The 14,620-nt window shown below is 35.5% G+C and overlaps 1 protein-coding gene across 1 annotated transcript in view; it reads right to left on the minus strand.

The window, feature by feature from the left end:
• Zmym2 (zinc finger MYM-type containing 2) overlaps window positions 1-14,620 on the minus strand; it is an 80,794-nt gene that overhangs the window by 39,507 nt on the left and 26,667 nt on the right. The window contains 8 exon segments of the mRNA XM_051195622.1: window positions 385-500; window positions 1,145-1,295; window positions 2,549-2,620; window positions 9,506-9,718; window positions 10,464-10,558; window positions 10,561-10,601; window positions 10,603-10,629; window positions 12,507-12,792. Coding sequence (XP_051051579.1) covers window positions 385-500; window positions 1,145-1,295; window positions 2,549-2,620; window positions 9,506-9,718; window positions 10,464-10,558; window positions 10,561-10,601; window positions 10,603-10,629; window positions 12,507-12,792 — 1,001 coding nt within the window.

A 14,620-nucleotide genomic window follows, 5' to 3' on the forward strand; every position in this document is an offset into this window, starting at 1 on the left:
ACTAAGTTAATGTGTACTATAAGAAATCTAAATCCTTTCTTTACAAGGTTCATTTTTAATTTTGAAAACACATATGCTTAATATTTACAGGCTAAAGATACTTATAATTTCATTCACTTATTACAGAGCACTACTACTCAAACTAATAAGAAGAGCACTATACATCCAACACTGAATTAAACCATATTAAAATTGATTTCCCTTTAACCTCTCTACCATATCCAATCTGTACAAAAGTTTAGCCAGGCCTTTTGTGACTCATGATATCATCTCCACCCTCTAATTAGGCCCTCAACAAATTAAGTAGAAAGTAGCATAAAGCATATTATACTAATTATTTTATATATGCATTTTATGGGGGTGGGGGAAAAACAGATAACAAACCTGAAATTTAGCCACACAGCTGGAATTGCAAAAGTTATAAAGTTTTCCATCAGGCATTGTGGCTTGGTATTGAGGTAAAGAGTTTCGCTTACAAAAATGGCAAATAATTCCCAAACCTGGAAGAAAAAAAGATACATACCTGACTTCTATATAAAGTAAAAGAGGGTTTCCTTAAAATGTTGATTGATTTTTTTAAATGAGTCTATCTATAAATTATTCTCATAATATTTGTACCTGAAGTTTTTCAAGACTATTTACATCTTCAAAAAATCCTGCTAGGATTAAGAGATGGCTCAGCAATTTAAAGCTCTTGCAAAGGACAAAAGCTCAGTTCCTAGCACCCACAAGGCAACCAACCACCCATAACACCAGCTCCAAATGACCCTTCATCCTCTTCAGACTCCCGTGAGCACCAGATGCACACAAGTGCACACAAACCATACATATAAAATGAAAATAAATATTTAATAAAAGAAACTAATGTCTACTAAATGGACTACTACTACTAATGGACACATGAAAATGTTTTAGATATTTATGGGTATAACATAGTTTTGGCTAAGAATTTCAGATACAAATAATACCTCACTAACTTAAAAATTAAAAAGTATGGCAATCATCAAAATAATTTTTTGGGCTTACAGCAAAAGAAGTTCAGTATGAAAAAAAAAACAAACACAGTTCAAACTATATAAAAATAACATCAGTTACCTTCAATAAACAGTTATGTCATTAAACTTTCCAAATACCTGAAACTTACTTTGTGATTTTGCATATTTTGTCTTGTGACTGTTCATGCAAGCAGTAGAACAATATGGCTCCATATATCCATTAGGACCTATGCACTGAGTCATATCAAAAAATCTGCACTGTGTTCGGCAACCAGTACAAGTTGTCAGTTTTCCATATTTCTAAAATTTGAACATAAAAAGATATCTTAAAAAAAGACACACACATATTCAACTACTAATTTCAACACAGCATTTTTTGAAGAGCAAAAGATAGAGCTCTCTATGGAGCACAAGCAAGCCTCAAAACTTCTGCCCTTCTTTCCTTAGCCCAAGAACTGGGATTGCAGACACATGCCATACCTGGCTCAAAGCATTTGCTTTCATCCAGATGAAAACTAATTGTGCCACCAACTAAACTAGGTTCTAACAAATCAGCATCATCTAACTCTCCAAAAAAAACAATGATTTTGCCTATAATTATTTGAAAATCTAGGAAAGGCATAGTACCTTTTCTGTGTGTGTACAAAGGTTTTGGCATTATGTTCAAGACTACATCTCTAAGAAACAAGAACAAAGCAAGCTCTGTGGCTACTAAATCTCACTGCCTAGAGGTGGTTCTGGAGCCCAGAAGTTTTACTGAGTTGAGGAAACAGATGAAGTTCTGGACAACTACAATTTAGAAATAAAAAGTATAAAGGGAGCTGCACAAAAAAGAACTACAGCTATCTAACCACAGGTATCTCAAAAAGTGTGCATGTGTGAGACAGAGACATGACAAGAGATGGTAGTAGTGCTGCATGTCTCAATCTCAGCATGTTGGAGACTGAGACAGGAGGCGAGCGAGGCTACATGATATGACTCTGTCTCAAAAAAGATGCAGCATCAACAACAACAAAAAACATGCTGTAAAATAAACCATGTGGAGAAGAAAAAATTATAGTGTGTGTGTGTGTGTGTGTGTGTGTGTGTGTGTGTGTGTATCCTCTGTGGCTAAGAACATTAAAAGCAGGATGGCAGATGTATCAGAGAGGTATTACTAATTTGGGTAACAAAAGACATGTAACATTTAGCTGAATTGAAGAATCTATCTCTTAGAGAAAATGGAAACATCTATCATGTGATATAATTTAAGAGAATAAATTTTAATATAAACAACTATTATGCTAAAATACATTTTAATGCTTCAAAATGGATATGATTTTCATGTACATTTGACACCAATAACCTACCATAGTATAAAAAGACAACTAATTCCAACAAGTTGTCCTCAGACCTTCACACACCCATCAAGTCATGCATAATCCCATACATAGATAGATAGATAGATAGATAGATAGATAGATAGATAGATAGATATGCACACACATATATACATGTAATAAATATTTTTATAGTTTAAATAGGTCTTCAATCTCACCAATATTCTTGCTCACCTCAGGTTGCATTAAGAAAGAGTCCTGCATGTGATCTCGAACTTCCTTCAGAAAGCTCGGATGGCTACCTACCTAAAACATTTGAAAAGATTTTGTAAATAAAGAAAAGCTGTTAGACTGAAAACTAAATGAATCGTCTATGAAAGTTGCTTCAATTATTGACTGATTTATAATCTCCTTTTTTAAAAGTACATATTCTGTTCTGTGCTCACTGTTGGGTGGGGGGGGTGATACAAAGATAAAACATTAGCAATGTGGGAAAGAAAAAACAAGACCTTTGATTCATCTCTCCACACTCTGGCAGCATTAAAGAACCAACACTCTAGTATTAAGATCTCTCTCTCTCTCTCTCTCTCTCTCTCTTTCTCGGTCACACACACACACACACACACACACACACACACACACACACACACACCCTGTGTAGTCCTGACTATCCTGGTACTTACTGTATAGTCCTACAACAGGCTTGGCCTCAAACTCATAGAGATCTGGCTACCTCTGCCCTCTCAAGTACTAAAGTTAAAATGATAAGTCAACACACCTGCCAAGATAATAAGATAGATCTTAATAGTAGAGATTACTATTATCCCTCTTTGTAGTTTTGATCTTTTGTGGGGCTTTTTTTTTTTTTTTTTTTTTTTTTTTTTTTTTAGTTTAATATTTTTCAAGATAGGGCTTCTCTATGTAGCTTTGGAGCCTGTCCTGGAACTAGCTCTGGTTGTACAGGTCTCGAACTCACAGAGGTCCACCTGCCTCTGCCTCCTGAGTGCTGGGATTAGAGGTTTACACCACCCGCCCAGTATTTTTTTTTTTTTTAAACAGACTGGAGCTCACTACATAGCCCTGGCTGGCCTGGAACTTGATATGTAGAATGAACTAGTCTCAAATTTAGAGATCCCTCTCTGCCTCTACCTCTTGAGTACTGAGATTCAAGGTACATACCATCTCATCCAACCTACACTTTTGACATTTTTAATCACACATGTATGAAGGTCAGAGGACAGCCTTAGACATCAGTCCTGATTTATCTTATTTAAGACAGGGTCTCCTATTTGTCAGGCATACCAGGAGGCTGGCCCATGGGATTCCAGGGATGTCCTATTTCTGTCTCCCATCCTGTGTAGGAGCACTGGGATAACAGACAACATGCTACTTTGTTTTGCTTGTTGGTTCTAAGGAATTCAAATGCTGGCCCTCACTCTTGCATAGGTGAGATCATCAGATTAGTCAGCGATGTACTTGAGTCTTGAGATGGACTTACTATGTTATTCAGGCTTGCTTCACACTGCCTAGCTCAAACTAACCTTGAATTACACAGCTTCCTGAGTAGCTGAGATCACAGTTCTACAGCACTGAACCACACTAATGTCACCTTTGAGAAAAATTACTTGTTCCTCTTAGATACCTAGCATATTCTAAGATCTTGTTAAAAACATACTAACTCTATGTAAGATAGACAGTAGTGGCACAGGCCATTAATCCCATCACTTGGGAAGCAGAAGCCTCAGTGAGTTTGAGGACAGCAGGGTCTACAAAAAGAGTTCCAGAACAGCCAGGACTGTTACACTGCCCTATCTCAAAAAAACAAAAAAACGTACTAACTGTAATGAAATCTCAGAAGTAATGTAATAAATGATTAAATTTGCATTATCTGAAAAATGGGTTGTTTTGAGAATCCTTTTAAAGTATTTACAATATTCTCTAATAGATAAAAATGTGCATCCTTCTCCTAAACGGTAAGTTTAAAATGATAGCTTCCTATGTGATATGAAAGTCAAAATATGATAGATGTAGAAAGCTACTGAAGAGCAACTACGCATCCCAGGGTATGCACTGCCATGATCTAGTTTTATTAAGTGAATCAGGATTCCAGAAACTGAGCAACGAGAACACAAATTAAATCGTCAACTTTACCATCATAGGGACAAAGTTTAAGGGTTATGTAACTTTAGTTCCTAAACTTCAAAAAGACATTGTCCAGACTAGAATATTTCATGAAGAGTTCCTCGACCTGTCTGATTAAGTCCTGTGATCAATAAAAGTGCCTGCATGTACTCCTATCTACTTATTTATGAATTACATATATGAAAATAACAGCTCAAAAAAAAGTATTTCAAGAAAATGCTCATTTTACTCAATAATGATAGGGCTGTGAAGCTCAGTTACAGGGTATATGCTTAACTAACATCCACAAAGTTTCACTTGAAAAACTGAAACAAGAGAAAATCAGCACAGGTTCCAGGACACAGTAAAAAAAAAACCCTATCTCAAAAATGCATGTATACACATACAGATACACAAAAAAGTGAAAAAAGAGCCCTAGATTACAAAGTCACAATTTAAGTTAAAAACAACAATGTTCATCACTAAAAGCTAATACTTTAAAATTAGTAAGGCAATAGATGTCAAAATCCAAATTATAAGTGTTAGAATTAACAAAGATTTCATAAGCCCTCATAAAAATGTTTCAATAATTATAATAACCTTGAAAAAGAAATAAGGTAGAAACTCTCAACTTAAAACCAAATATAGAGGAGGTGTGGTGCTGCACACACACCTTTAATTTCAGCACTTGAGAGACTGAGGGTTAGAAGTTCAAGCTGGAGCCAAGGCTACATAGTAAGACCCTGTCTCGGATGGATGGATGGATGGATGGATGGATGGATGGATGGATGGATGGATAGATGGATGGATGGATGGATGGATGGAAAATATTAAAGAATCAGAGAATTGTTAAGACTATAAATAGAAAGTGTACTACTTCCTATCTTTGGAGCTCTAGAAGGATAAGACAAAAAGATTTCTCTAAGAAATACTTCCTGAAGATGCCTCATATCAGTCATATCAAGCAGAAGACTTAATCTACAGATAAAAGCTGAGTAGATCCTAGATTAACTTCATTCCTGCCCAGACCAAAAAAAAAAAAACTGAAACATCAACAATGTGTTAAAATTAAAGACAAGAATAAAATGTTAAAATTAGGAACAGAAGCACTTATAAAGGAAACACAACTAAAACACAAAGGCAACAGAGAGAAACAAAACATTCACCCCTCTACTCTAGTCTCACCCACACTAAAAAAAGGCAACATAGAGTCTAGATTTCCACCTTACTCTTCAGTAGTAAGGTACCTCTCCTAAGTTCCCCACTCCAGCTACTATTATGTTAAAGACCAAATCTTCCACTTTCCCAGACAGTAACAAAACTTAACCACCAACTACTCTTACCCCAAATCCTGCAAAAGTGGTCTGACCAATACCTAAATTAGAGAGAAAGTAGCTACACCTCAAAAACTAAAATAGAAACACAAAGGGGTTTAGAGGTGTATCATGAAGGAATGTGCTTACAATGAACCTGAGCAAAGCCCCAGAACCATATGAACACCTGGAAGGTGGATATAGGAGATCCACCAGTCTCAAGTTTTCTTCACCTACACAGCAAGTTCAGGCTCAGCCAGCAATACAAACGGGGACAAAGGAGAGGGTGGAGACCAGCAGCAACAATAATCAATGGCTACCACAAATGCTAGGTTTGAGACATGTGCTTTTTTACACAAGTCTAGTTGCTGCTCAATGAGACAGGAAGAATGCCTATTTGAGACACTATGGTTCCTATTTGTCATTCATTCATTAACTCTCAGTATCAATATTCCAACTTCCCTTAAAAAAAAAAAAAAGCCTGGCAGGACAGTCTGGTCTACAGAATGAGTTTCAGAACAGCCAGGACTACACCCTATCTTGAAAAACAAAACAAAGAAAAAGAAAACAGGCAAACAAAAGGTAAATGTTCTACTACTGAGTTCCAGCAAATCACTATAACTCTACAATAGAGAAAAGAAAGGAAATAAAGAATAAGGCACAAAAAAACAGGATAAAGCATTACCTTAACAACCAAGGTGACTAAAGAATGGCTCAAGATTGACCTATGGCATACATACTTACATACATTATCTGCAAGTACCCCTACACTCACAATATGCCCATGCCAACTCCAGCCCCAAAACACATCAAAATGAAAAATGGAAATCATAGAAAAAGGGATGGAGATACAACTCAGTGGGAAAACATTGCCTAGCATGTGTGGGACCCAAGGGGAAGAAAGGGAGGAAAAATAATATTAAGGAAAAAAATCTATAAACCTATTGCTAAATTAACAAAAGACACAAAATAACTCAGTCAGTAAACTCCTAGATATACAAACCTGATAACCCAATTTCCACCACTAGTACCCACATTAAAAAAAAAGGCCAGGCACACTTATAACAGAACCAAGTAGTTCCATGGGGCTCACTTGCCAGTCAGCAGCCTAGACTACTCAGTGAGCCCCAAGCCAGTAAAACTCCATTATCTCAAAAAAAATAGGGATATATATAGATATATATCAGGTGGCTGGCACCTGGATTAAGACACCCCAAGGTTGACCTCTGGCTTATACACATGCACACATATCCAACCATGCATACATGTTATAAACCAAAAAGGACAGAAAGAACATAATACATGAATGTGATATTTTTGATGTATAAGAAATGGTATAAAAAGTTATACAAAACAAATTCAACCTAGATGAAATGGACAAATAAATTTCTAAATATACAAATTTCCAAAACAGACACAAAAATACCCCAGAATGTATCAAGAGAACTGTATTAAGTAAAGAAACTTTACTAGTCACTGAAGACTTCCCCATATTGGCATGATGGTATACACCTGTAATCATAGCACACAGAAGGTAGGGAGAGGATAACCTGAGGCCAGCCTGGACAACATAACAAGACCTTATTTCAAGACTAAAACTATCAGCAAAGAAAATGCCAAGAATAGACAGTGTCACTACTAAATTCCATAAACGTTCAAAGAATTAACAAGAATTCTCAATCTCTTCGAAAACTAAGAGATATGGCAATTCAACCAACCTTTCCATGAGGCCAGCATTGCCCTCATTACAACAGATACAGACAACAAAAGAAAATCAGAGTAGGCAAGTAAGCTTAGTTGAAGAAAAGCATATATTACTATTCAAATCAGATTTATCCCTATGAAGAGCATTCAAAAAAAAAAGGAAATCAATCTACATGCTACAATAAAGGTTTTCTAATTTTTTCATTTTAATTTTTATGTTCACTATTTTGTATTTGGTGTATGTCTTTATGAGAGTGTAAGAGGTGAGCTGCCATGTCAATACTGAGAATTAAACCCAGGTTCTTTGGAAGAGCAGCCAGTGCTCTTAACTGCTGAGCCATCTCTCCAGCCCTCATAAAGGTTTTTTTTTTATAATAATCTCTAAAGAACAGAAACAATATTAAACCAAATTTAACACCCTCTTATAATAAAAAGACCCAATACACTAAGAATATAAAAAAAAAAAATCTCCTTCAGCAGGGAGGTGGCACACACCTTTAATCCCAGCAATCAGGAGGCAAAGGCAAATGGATCTCTGTGAGTTATTAAGTTTATTAGCATGGAGCTGATCATAGAATAAGAAGAGATACACACAGGCAGGCACACCACTATATATACAGTACTTCCAGCATACAAATATAATGAATATAAATAACTTAAAGAGCACAGAAAACTAAAATGTAATAAACAACATAGGAATGGTGACATGTTACTACAATCCCAGTACTTGGGAGGCTGAGGCAGGAGATCAAGTTCAAGGCCAATCTGAGCTACCAAGAATTCTGTCACAAAACAGAACAAAATAAAAGATAATGTAGTAAGAACTTTTGAGTATCTTTGCTTTTATTATTATAGAATGAACTGTGTGCTCCTTTCCCACTTTGAAGAAACTCTAACCTGCAATTTGTTAGGTGGAGACAGGATCTTTTAGAGGTAATTAAGGTTAAACAAGATCATAAGGGTGGTTTCCTCATGAGAAGAGGGAAAGGTCATATTCTGACAAGGCAAAAAAGACAGCTGTAGAGTAGGAAGTAGAGAAGGGGCAGCACCAGAGACTTAGACTTTAATCCCCAAAACTGTGAGAATGTCAATAATTACTACTTAAGTCAGAGTCTATGATTACGTGATATATAGCAGCCGTAAAAAACAAATTAATATTAATCTAATCATAATTTTTCAAAAAAAAGTTTTGGATTTGTGTGTGTGTGTGTGTGTGTGTGGTTTTTTTGTGGTTTTTCAAGACAGGGTTTCTCTGTATTGCTTTGGAGCCTGTCCTGGAACTCGCTCTGTAGATCAGGCTGGCCTCAAATTCACAGAGATCCACCTGCCTTTGCCTCCCAAGTGCTAGGACTAAAGTCCTGAGCCTCCAACGCCTGGCAAAATTTGATTTTTAATATTAGATTTATAACATTACTATGAAATGGACTATACTTCCATAAGAATGAGAAAGATCTATCCATGTATTGATAGGGAATGAGTTCAAAGACTGTACACAGAACAATACGTACAGTAAGGTACCATCTCTTTAAGAAAAAGTTAAACTAACAGTGAGTTAGGTATGTTCTTAATTTTTCAAAAAATATACACACTAAACGGTAGACTAAAAAAGTACTACTTACAAATAGTGGATAAGAATCAAGGAGAAACAAATTAGCAGCTAAACTAAAGCTTATCTTATTATGCATATTTTACTTCTAAATTTACAAACTCAAACTAGAGACGTGAAATTGGAAATTAATCTTAAAGTTTAAATATAAAGGTAATCATTTCCAACTCAAACTCTTTACAATTTGAAAATTCCTCTTCAACCCCCCCCCAGAAGAACAAAATTCAAAAGTAGCATTTACTATTATATGTAAAATCACAAGTTAATTTCAAACAACCAACATATATTTCTTGATTCATTTGAGGTAGGCCATCTTTATATAAAGAAAATTATGAAATTAAATGAGATTCTGAGATAAATATGGCTAAATCCTCTTATATTAGAACTACTGCAATGCTTCTAAACCCACCCAAAAGAATATCTCAGGTGTTTTAGCACATAAATTACCTGTTTGTATTCACTGACACAACTCTGACAGCAAAATCTTTTCTGCTGACCATCAATCACTAGAACATTATTTCCAGCACCTTTACTGGGCAAATATTCTCCACATTGTTCACAACAATTCATTATCAGACCATTGGCCATTCTATATCTATTGAAGCAGTGGTCACTGCACAGCTTATGAGTCATATTTTTAAAACTAACTTCATGGCGAATCTAAAAGAAAAACAAAGAAAACTTTAAAGAGTGTATCTGTTTTCAAGTAGCTAAAAAGCTGAACCAACAGGAACAAAAAATACCACAAGAAGGCTAATTTGAGGAAAAAGAAAAATCAAAATACATTTCCTATGTCTTTGAACTGTTTATATACAAAACATACGCACACATGCATGGCACTGAAAACAATAAATGGCAATAGTGATTATCACTACAAACTTCTGTAAAAATAGATTAAAAATGACAGAAAAACCACATTTGGATAGTATTAACATTACATTTCATAAACAGATTTATTATAAATCTTTAGACAACTCCAAAAGAAATGATAAAATACACTGCACTAGGCAAGGAAGAAAAGCCATTACTACAAGCAATTCAAATAAGGTATGCATATACAGGTAATGTTTATTTTTGAAAACTCTTCCACTTCTATTTACCTGTGTTTATCTTTCCTGTGTAGTTAGCCTATTTGTATAAACATATTATTAGATCAATTAAAAAAGAATAAGAACAATCATAATACTATGACTCTCTGTGACTGCTCTCTCAACATGATAAAATAAACAAGGTAATTTTTCCTGAATAAGCTTTCTTGATGACTAGGATTATATAATGGAATACTCTAAAAGTTTATATATGCTCACTTCTAATGACACATGCACACATAAAAAAGTAGAGGGAAATGGGTCAACATCTAAAATGATCTCACATGAGAACAAGCAAAAAATACAGAAGTACAAACCTCAGTCAGTTTGCCACAGATTGTGCATCTTGATTTATTTAGAGCCCCTTTTGCAGGGCTCTGCTTGTCCTCATAGAGAGACAGACAAGACGTACTACAAAATTCCTGGAAGGACTCACTTGAATCCACTTGAGCAACAATTGTTCCTTTCATTGTAGTTATATCTCTGAAAAATAAGAGGTACAACTTACAAAGTTCCATTTCAAAAGAAACCAAAAATAAAGGTTATAACTGATATTTTTAATTTCCACAAATTGACTCATGGAAATCAAACACCATTTTTAGATTCAGGAAATCACTTTTAGTATAAAATGTGAACTCTTGGCAATAAAGACTAAACAGTCAGAATATTTGATGCTGTCACTAATAATTTATCTTCAAATGCACTAACAAGGCTTTCAGATACTGGAAACAGTAAAAATAAAATTACCATAATTACGTGGAATTAAAGTTAAATTTATTTCAAGTGATGGTGCCTGTTCAATTCTTCTTCCTGACTAATGGGTGTAAGTATAAGATTCCTAGATTATAGGAATTTAACATCAAAAAAGACTACATGAAATTTTTTGGGGGGTTGGGGGGCTCAAGAAAGGGTTTCTCTGTGTAACAGCTCTGGCTGCCCTGGAACTCACTCCATAGAACAAGCTGGCCTCAAACTCAGAGATTCATCTGTCTCTGTCTCTCAAGTGCTGGGATTAAAGGTGTGCACCACCACCACCACCAGGCTTACATGAAATATTTTCTACTTAAAAGCTTGCCAGGTGGCTCACACCTATAATCCAAACACTTAAAAGGTAGAGGTAAAAAGGAATGGGAGTTCAAGGTCCTCAGTATACAGCCACCCTAGATTACATGAGACCCTGTAGGAACATAAGTCTTTAAATGAATGAATTAACTAATTAATGTATAAATAAATAAAATGATGAGTAAATACAATAAGGGGGCATGCACCTGTAATCCCAGCACTAGAGAGAAATAATGGGACTGTCACAAGTTTGAAGCCAGAGTGTCTTAAATAAAGTTCTAAGATAGCCTAGAGAATATCTATCTCCCCCCCCAAAAAAAAACTAAAATAACAAATATGACACTACAAACTTTAAAGAAATTATTTCTAGACTCTCCATTACAGTATTTAAGTGTATTATAAAATAATCTAAACACAGGCTGGAGAGATGGATGAGAGGGTTATTCCAGAGGACCTGGATTCAATTCCCAACACTCGCAAGGCAGCTAGCTTCACAGCTGTCTGTGACTCTAGTTCCAGGGGACCCAATATCCATAGCAAAACACCAATACACATAAGATAAAAATAATTTTAGAAAAATAATAATCTAAGCACTATAGAACAACTGTTTCTGTACTTAGATTTACTTCAAGAATAAAGCACTAAGCCCTACCCAGAGGTCTGATACCTAAATATAGCCTCAGACTTAAGCAGCTCCAAGGGAGTACAGAAAAATCCATCTGATCTGACCCTGCAATACATTATATCATCCAGTTTTGTTTGCTATCATTACGAACAATCTAAAATAGGACAGAAACTGTATTTCTAAGAATAGCCCAAAAAAAGGTACCTGGGTCATGAAACTATGACAACATTCAAAACAAATACTTGAAAAACCCAAAGATTTGCCAATTGAAAATAACCACAGAACAAAGACAGTGTAAAATGCAGCTTATTTTAATACAGAATGTACCATATATATATATATTCTGTATCATAAATACAAATACATAACTGTCTAACATTAAGCTATATTCTTATAATGCATCCTTAATAATGCATTTAGTAGTAGAGAGCGTCTATGAGGTGAGACTCTAGGCTTAATCCCTAGTGCTGTTTAAAAAAAATGTAAATATTCACATTCTTTTCAAATTCACGGGATCCACTGGAAATCAATCAAAATAATTACAAGGGACCAAATAGGAAGTCCAACCTATAATTTTAAAACATGAATTCATCTCAAAGAGTCTCAATGAAATTTCTAAAGACTTTTATGACATTGTTGGACCACATGAAATTGTGCGAAAGGTTAGTCTTACTTTTTACACATAACACAGAGTTTCTTTGGAGCAGGTTTATGAGAGAAAGAAGAAAGGCAGGTGGTTGAACAGAAGAGGTGAGCTGATCCTTTTCGTTGATAAGCCGTCTGTCCCTTCTGCAGAGGTTTTTTGCAGTTTGCACAAGTGACTTTAACTGGTTTAGTGGGTTGTTGCTGGGTGGAAGGCTGGAATATCTGTTTAGGAAGTGAGGCCACTGGTGATAATGAATCCACCCCTTGTTGTTTCTGATTACGAGGAAATGATGCTGACTGAGAGATCCAAGAATCTTAAAAGAGAAAATACAGAAAGAATAATCAAATAGATAAAGACACTGAAATTTATTATCAGAGAAATAGTTTTACTTTTCCAATTTGCCAAAGTTTATACTAATTAAAGCCACACATGGTGGCTCATGTCTATAATCCCAACACTTGGGAAACTGAAACAGAAGGGTTAGCATGAATTTAAGACAAGCCTGAACTCTAAAGTAAAACCTGTCTCAGATGCTAATGAAGCTTGAAGCAGCAATTTTGCAGAGGTAGAGTGCCTGTGGGTAAGATTGTCTGCTTTCTAGAAACAATATAGTACAGTCTTAAAAATGACAAGAAAAGGTCAGGCAGTGTTGGTGCACATCTTTGATCCCAGCACTTGGGAGGCAGAGGAAGGTGAATCTGTGAGTTTGAAGCCAGCCTGGTTTACAGAGTGAGTTCCAGGACAGCCAGAGCTATCAACAAAAAACAAAACAAAAAAATTTCATGTGTTCTTATATGGTATAATATGTGATAGACTTGATTTAGCCATTTTACAATGTATACATACGTCTCATCAACATGTTCTTCATGAAAAAAAGCATATTATTTCTATTTGTCAGTATAAATTTAAAAAAAGAATGGAGGTGGACCATAGCTCAATTGGTAACATACTTGCTACATAAGGATCTGATAGCTCAATTGGAACATACCTGCTGCATAAGAATCTGAGTTCAACAGAACTTATGGATTTGTTTTTTGCTTTGTTTGCTTGTTTTGTTTTGTAAAAAGCAAATCAAGGGGCTAGAAGAGATGGATGGCTCAGAGGTTAAGAGCCCTGGCTGCTCTTCAAGAGATCCTAAGTTCAATTCCCAACAACCACAAAGTGGCTCACAAACATCTATAATGAGATCTGGTGCTACCTTCTGGCATGCAGGCATTCATGCAGACAGAACACTATATACACAATAAATACACCTAATAATAGTTTTTTTTTTTTTTTTTTTAAGAAAAGAAAGCCAAGTTTGGTACACACACTCATAATCCCTGTACTGAGGAGGCACAGATAGATCCCCAGAGCTCACTGTCCAACCAGCCTTGCCAACTTAGTGATGTCCAGACACCTTATCTCAAAGAATAAGGATAGACAGTGTCTGAGGACTCAAGATTAACCTATGGCATCCAAAGGAGTGTACATGTACCTTATTGAAAGGCCCATGCATATGCACAGAACAAAGCAGTAAGTAAAAATAAATTTAAAGTAATAGTTTGCATTCTACCACTTCTAAGATAGGTATACTACTGAGAAAAAAAAAAATGTATCTTGCTTTTCCTTAAAATAGAAACAGCACCAAACATTAAATGTGATAATACATAATACAAAGCAGTGACTAGCATACAGAAAGCACTTAAAAAAAAAAAAAAAAAAAAAAAAAAAAGCCATTATGCCATTATGAGATAGGAAGTGTAGAAAAACCCTGTCTTGAAAAACCATTAATTAAGCCAGCCTCTACCGCCAGCCAGGCAGCCATGGTACCAAAACTTGGGAGAAACTTCTATATACCTATAAAAACATTTAAGAGTGAATTCTTGGTTCGGACTGGTTCTATCAGCCCAATGGTTTCAAGCAATTACATACTTTTTCAGTCAGATTTTATATTACTAAACTATATTAGTGCTCTTAAATTTAAAATAGAATGGAAATGGCAATGTAGCATGACTGGTAGAGTGCCTGCTAAGCATGCATAAAGCCCAGGCTAGGTCCTCAGCACCAAAAGAAAAAACTAGGCACAATAACACAAGTTGATGATTCCGGCACTTGAAAGGTGGGGTCAGAAGAATCATGGAGCTGTAGAAATGTCTCAG

This window comes from Phodopus roborovskii, unplaced genomic scaffold (genome assembly GCF_943737965.1).
Source record: "Phodopus roborovskii unplaced genomic scaffold, PHOROB, whole genome shotgun sequence".
Lineage (NCBI taxonomy): Eukaryota > Metazoa > Chordata > Mammalia > Rodentia > Cricetidae > Phodopus > Phodopus roborovskii.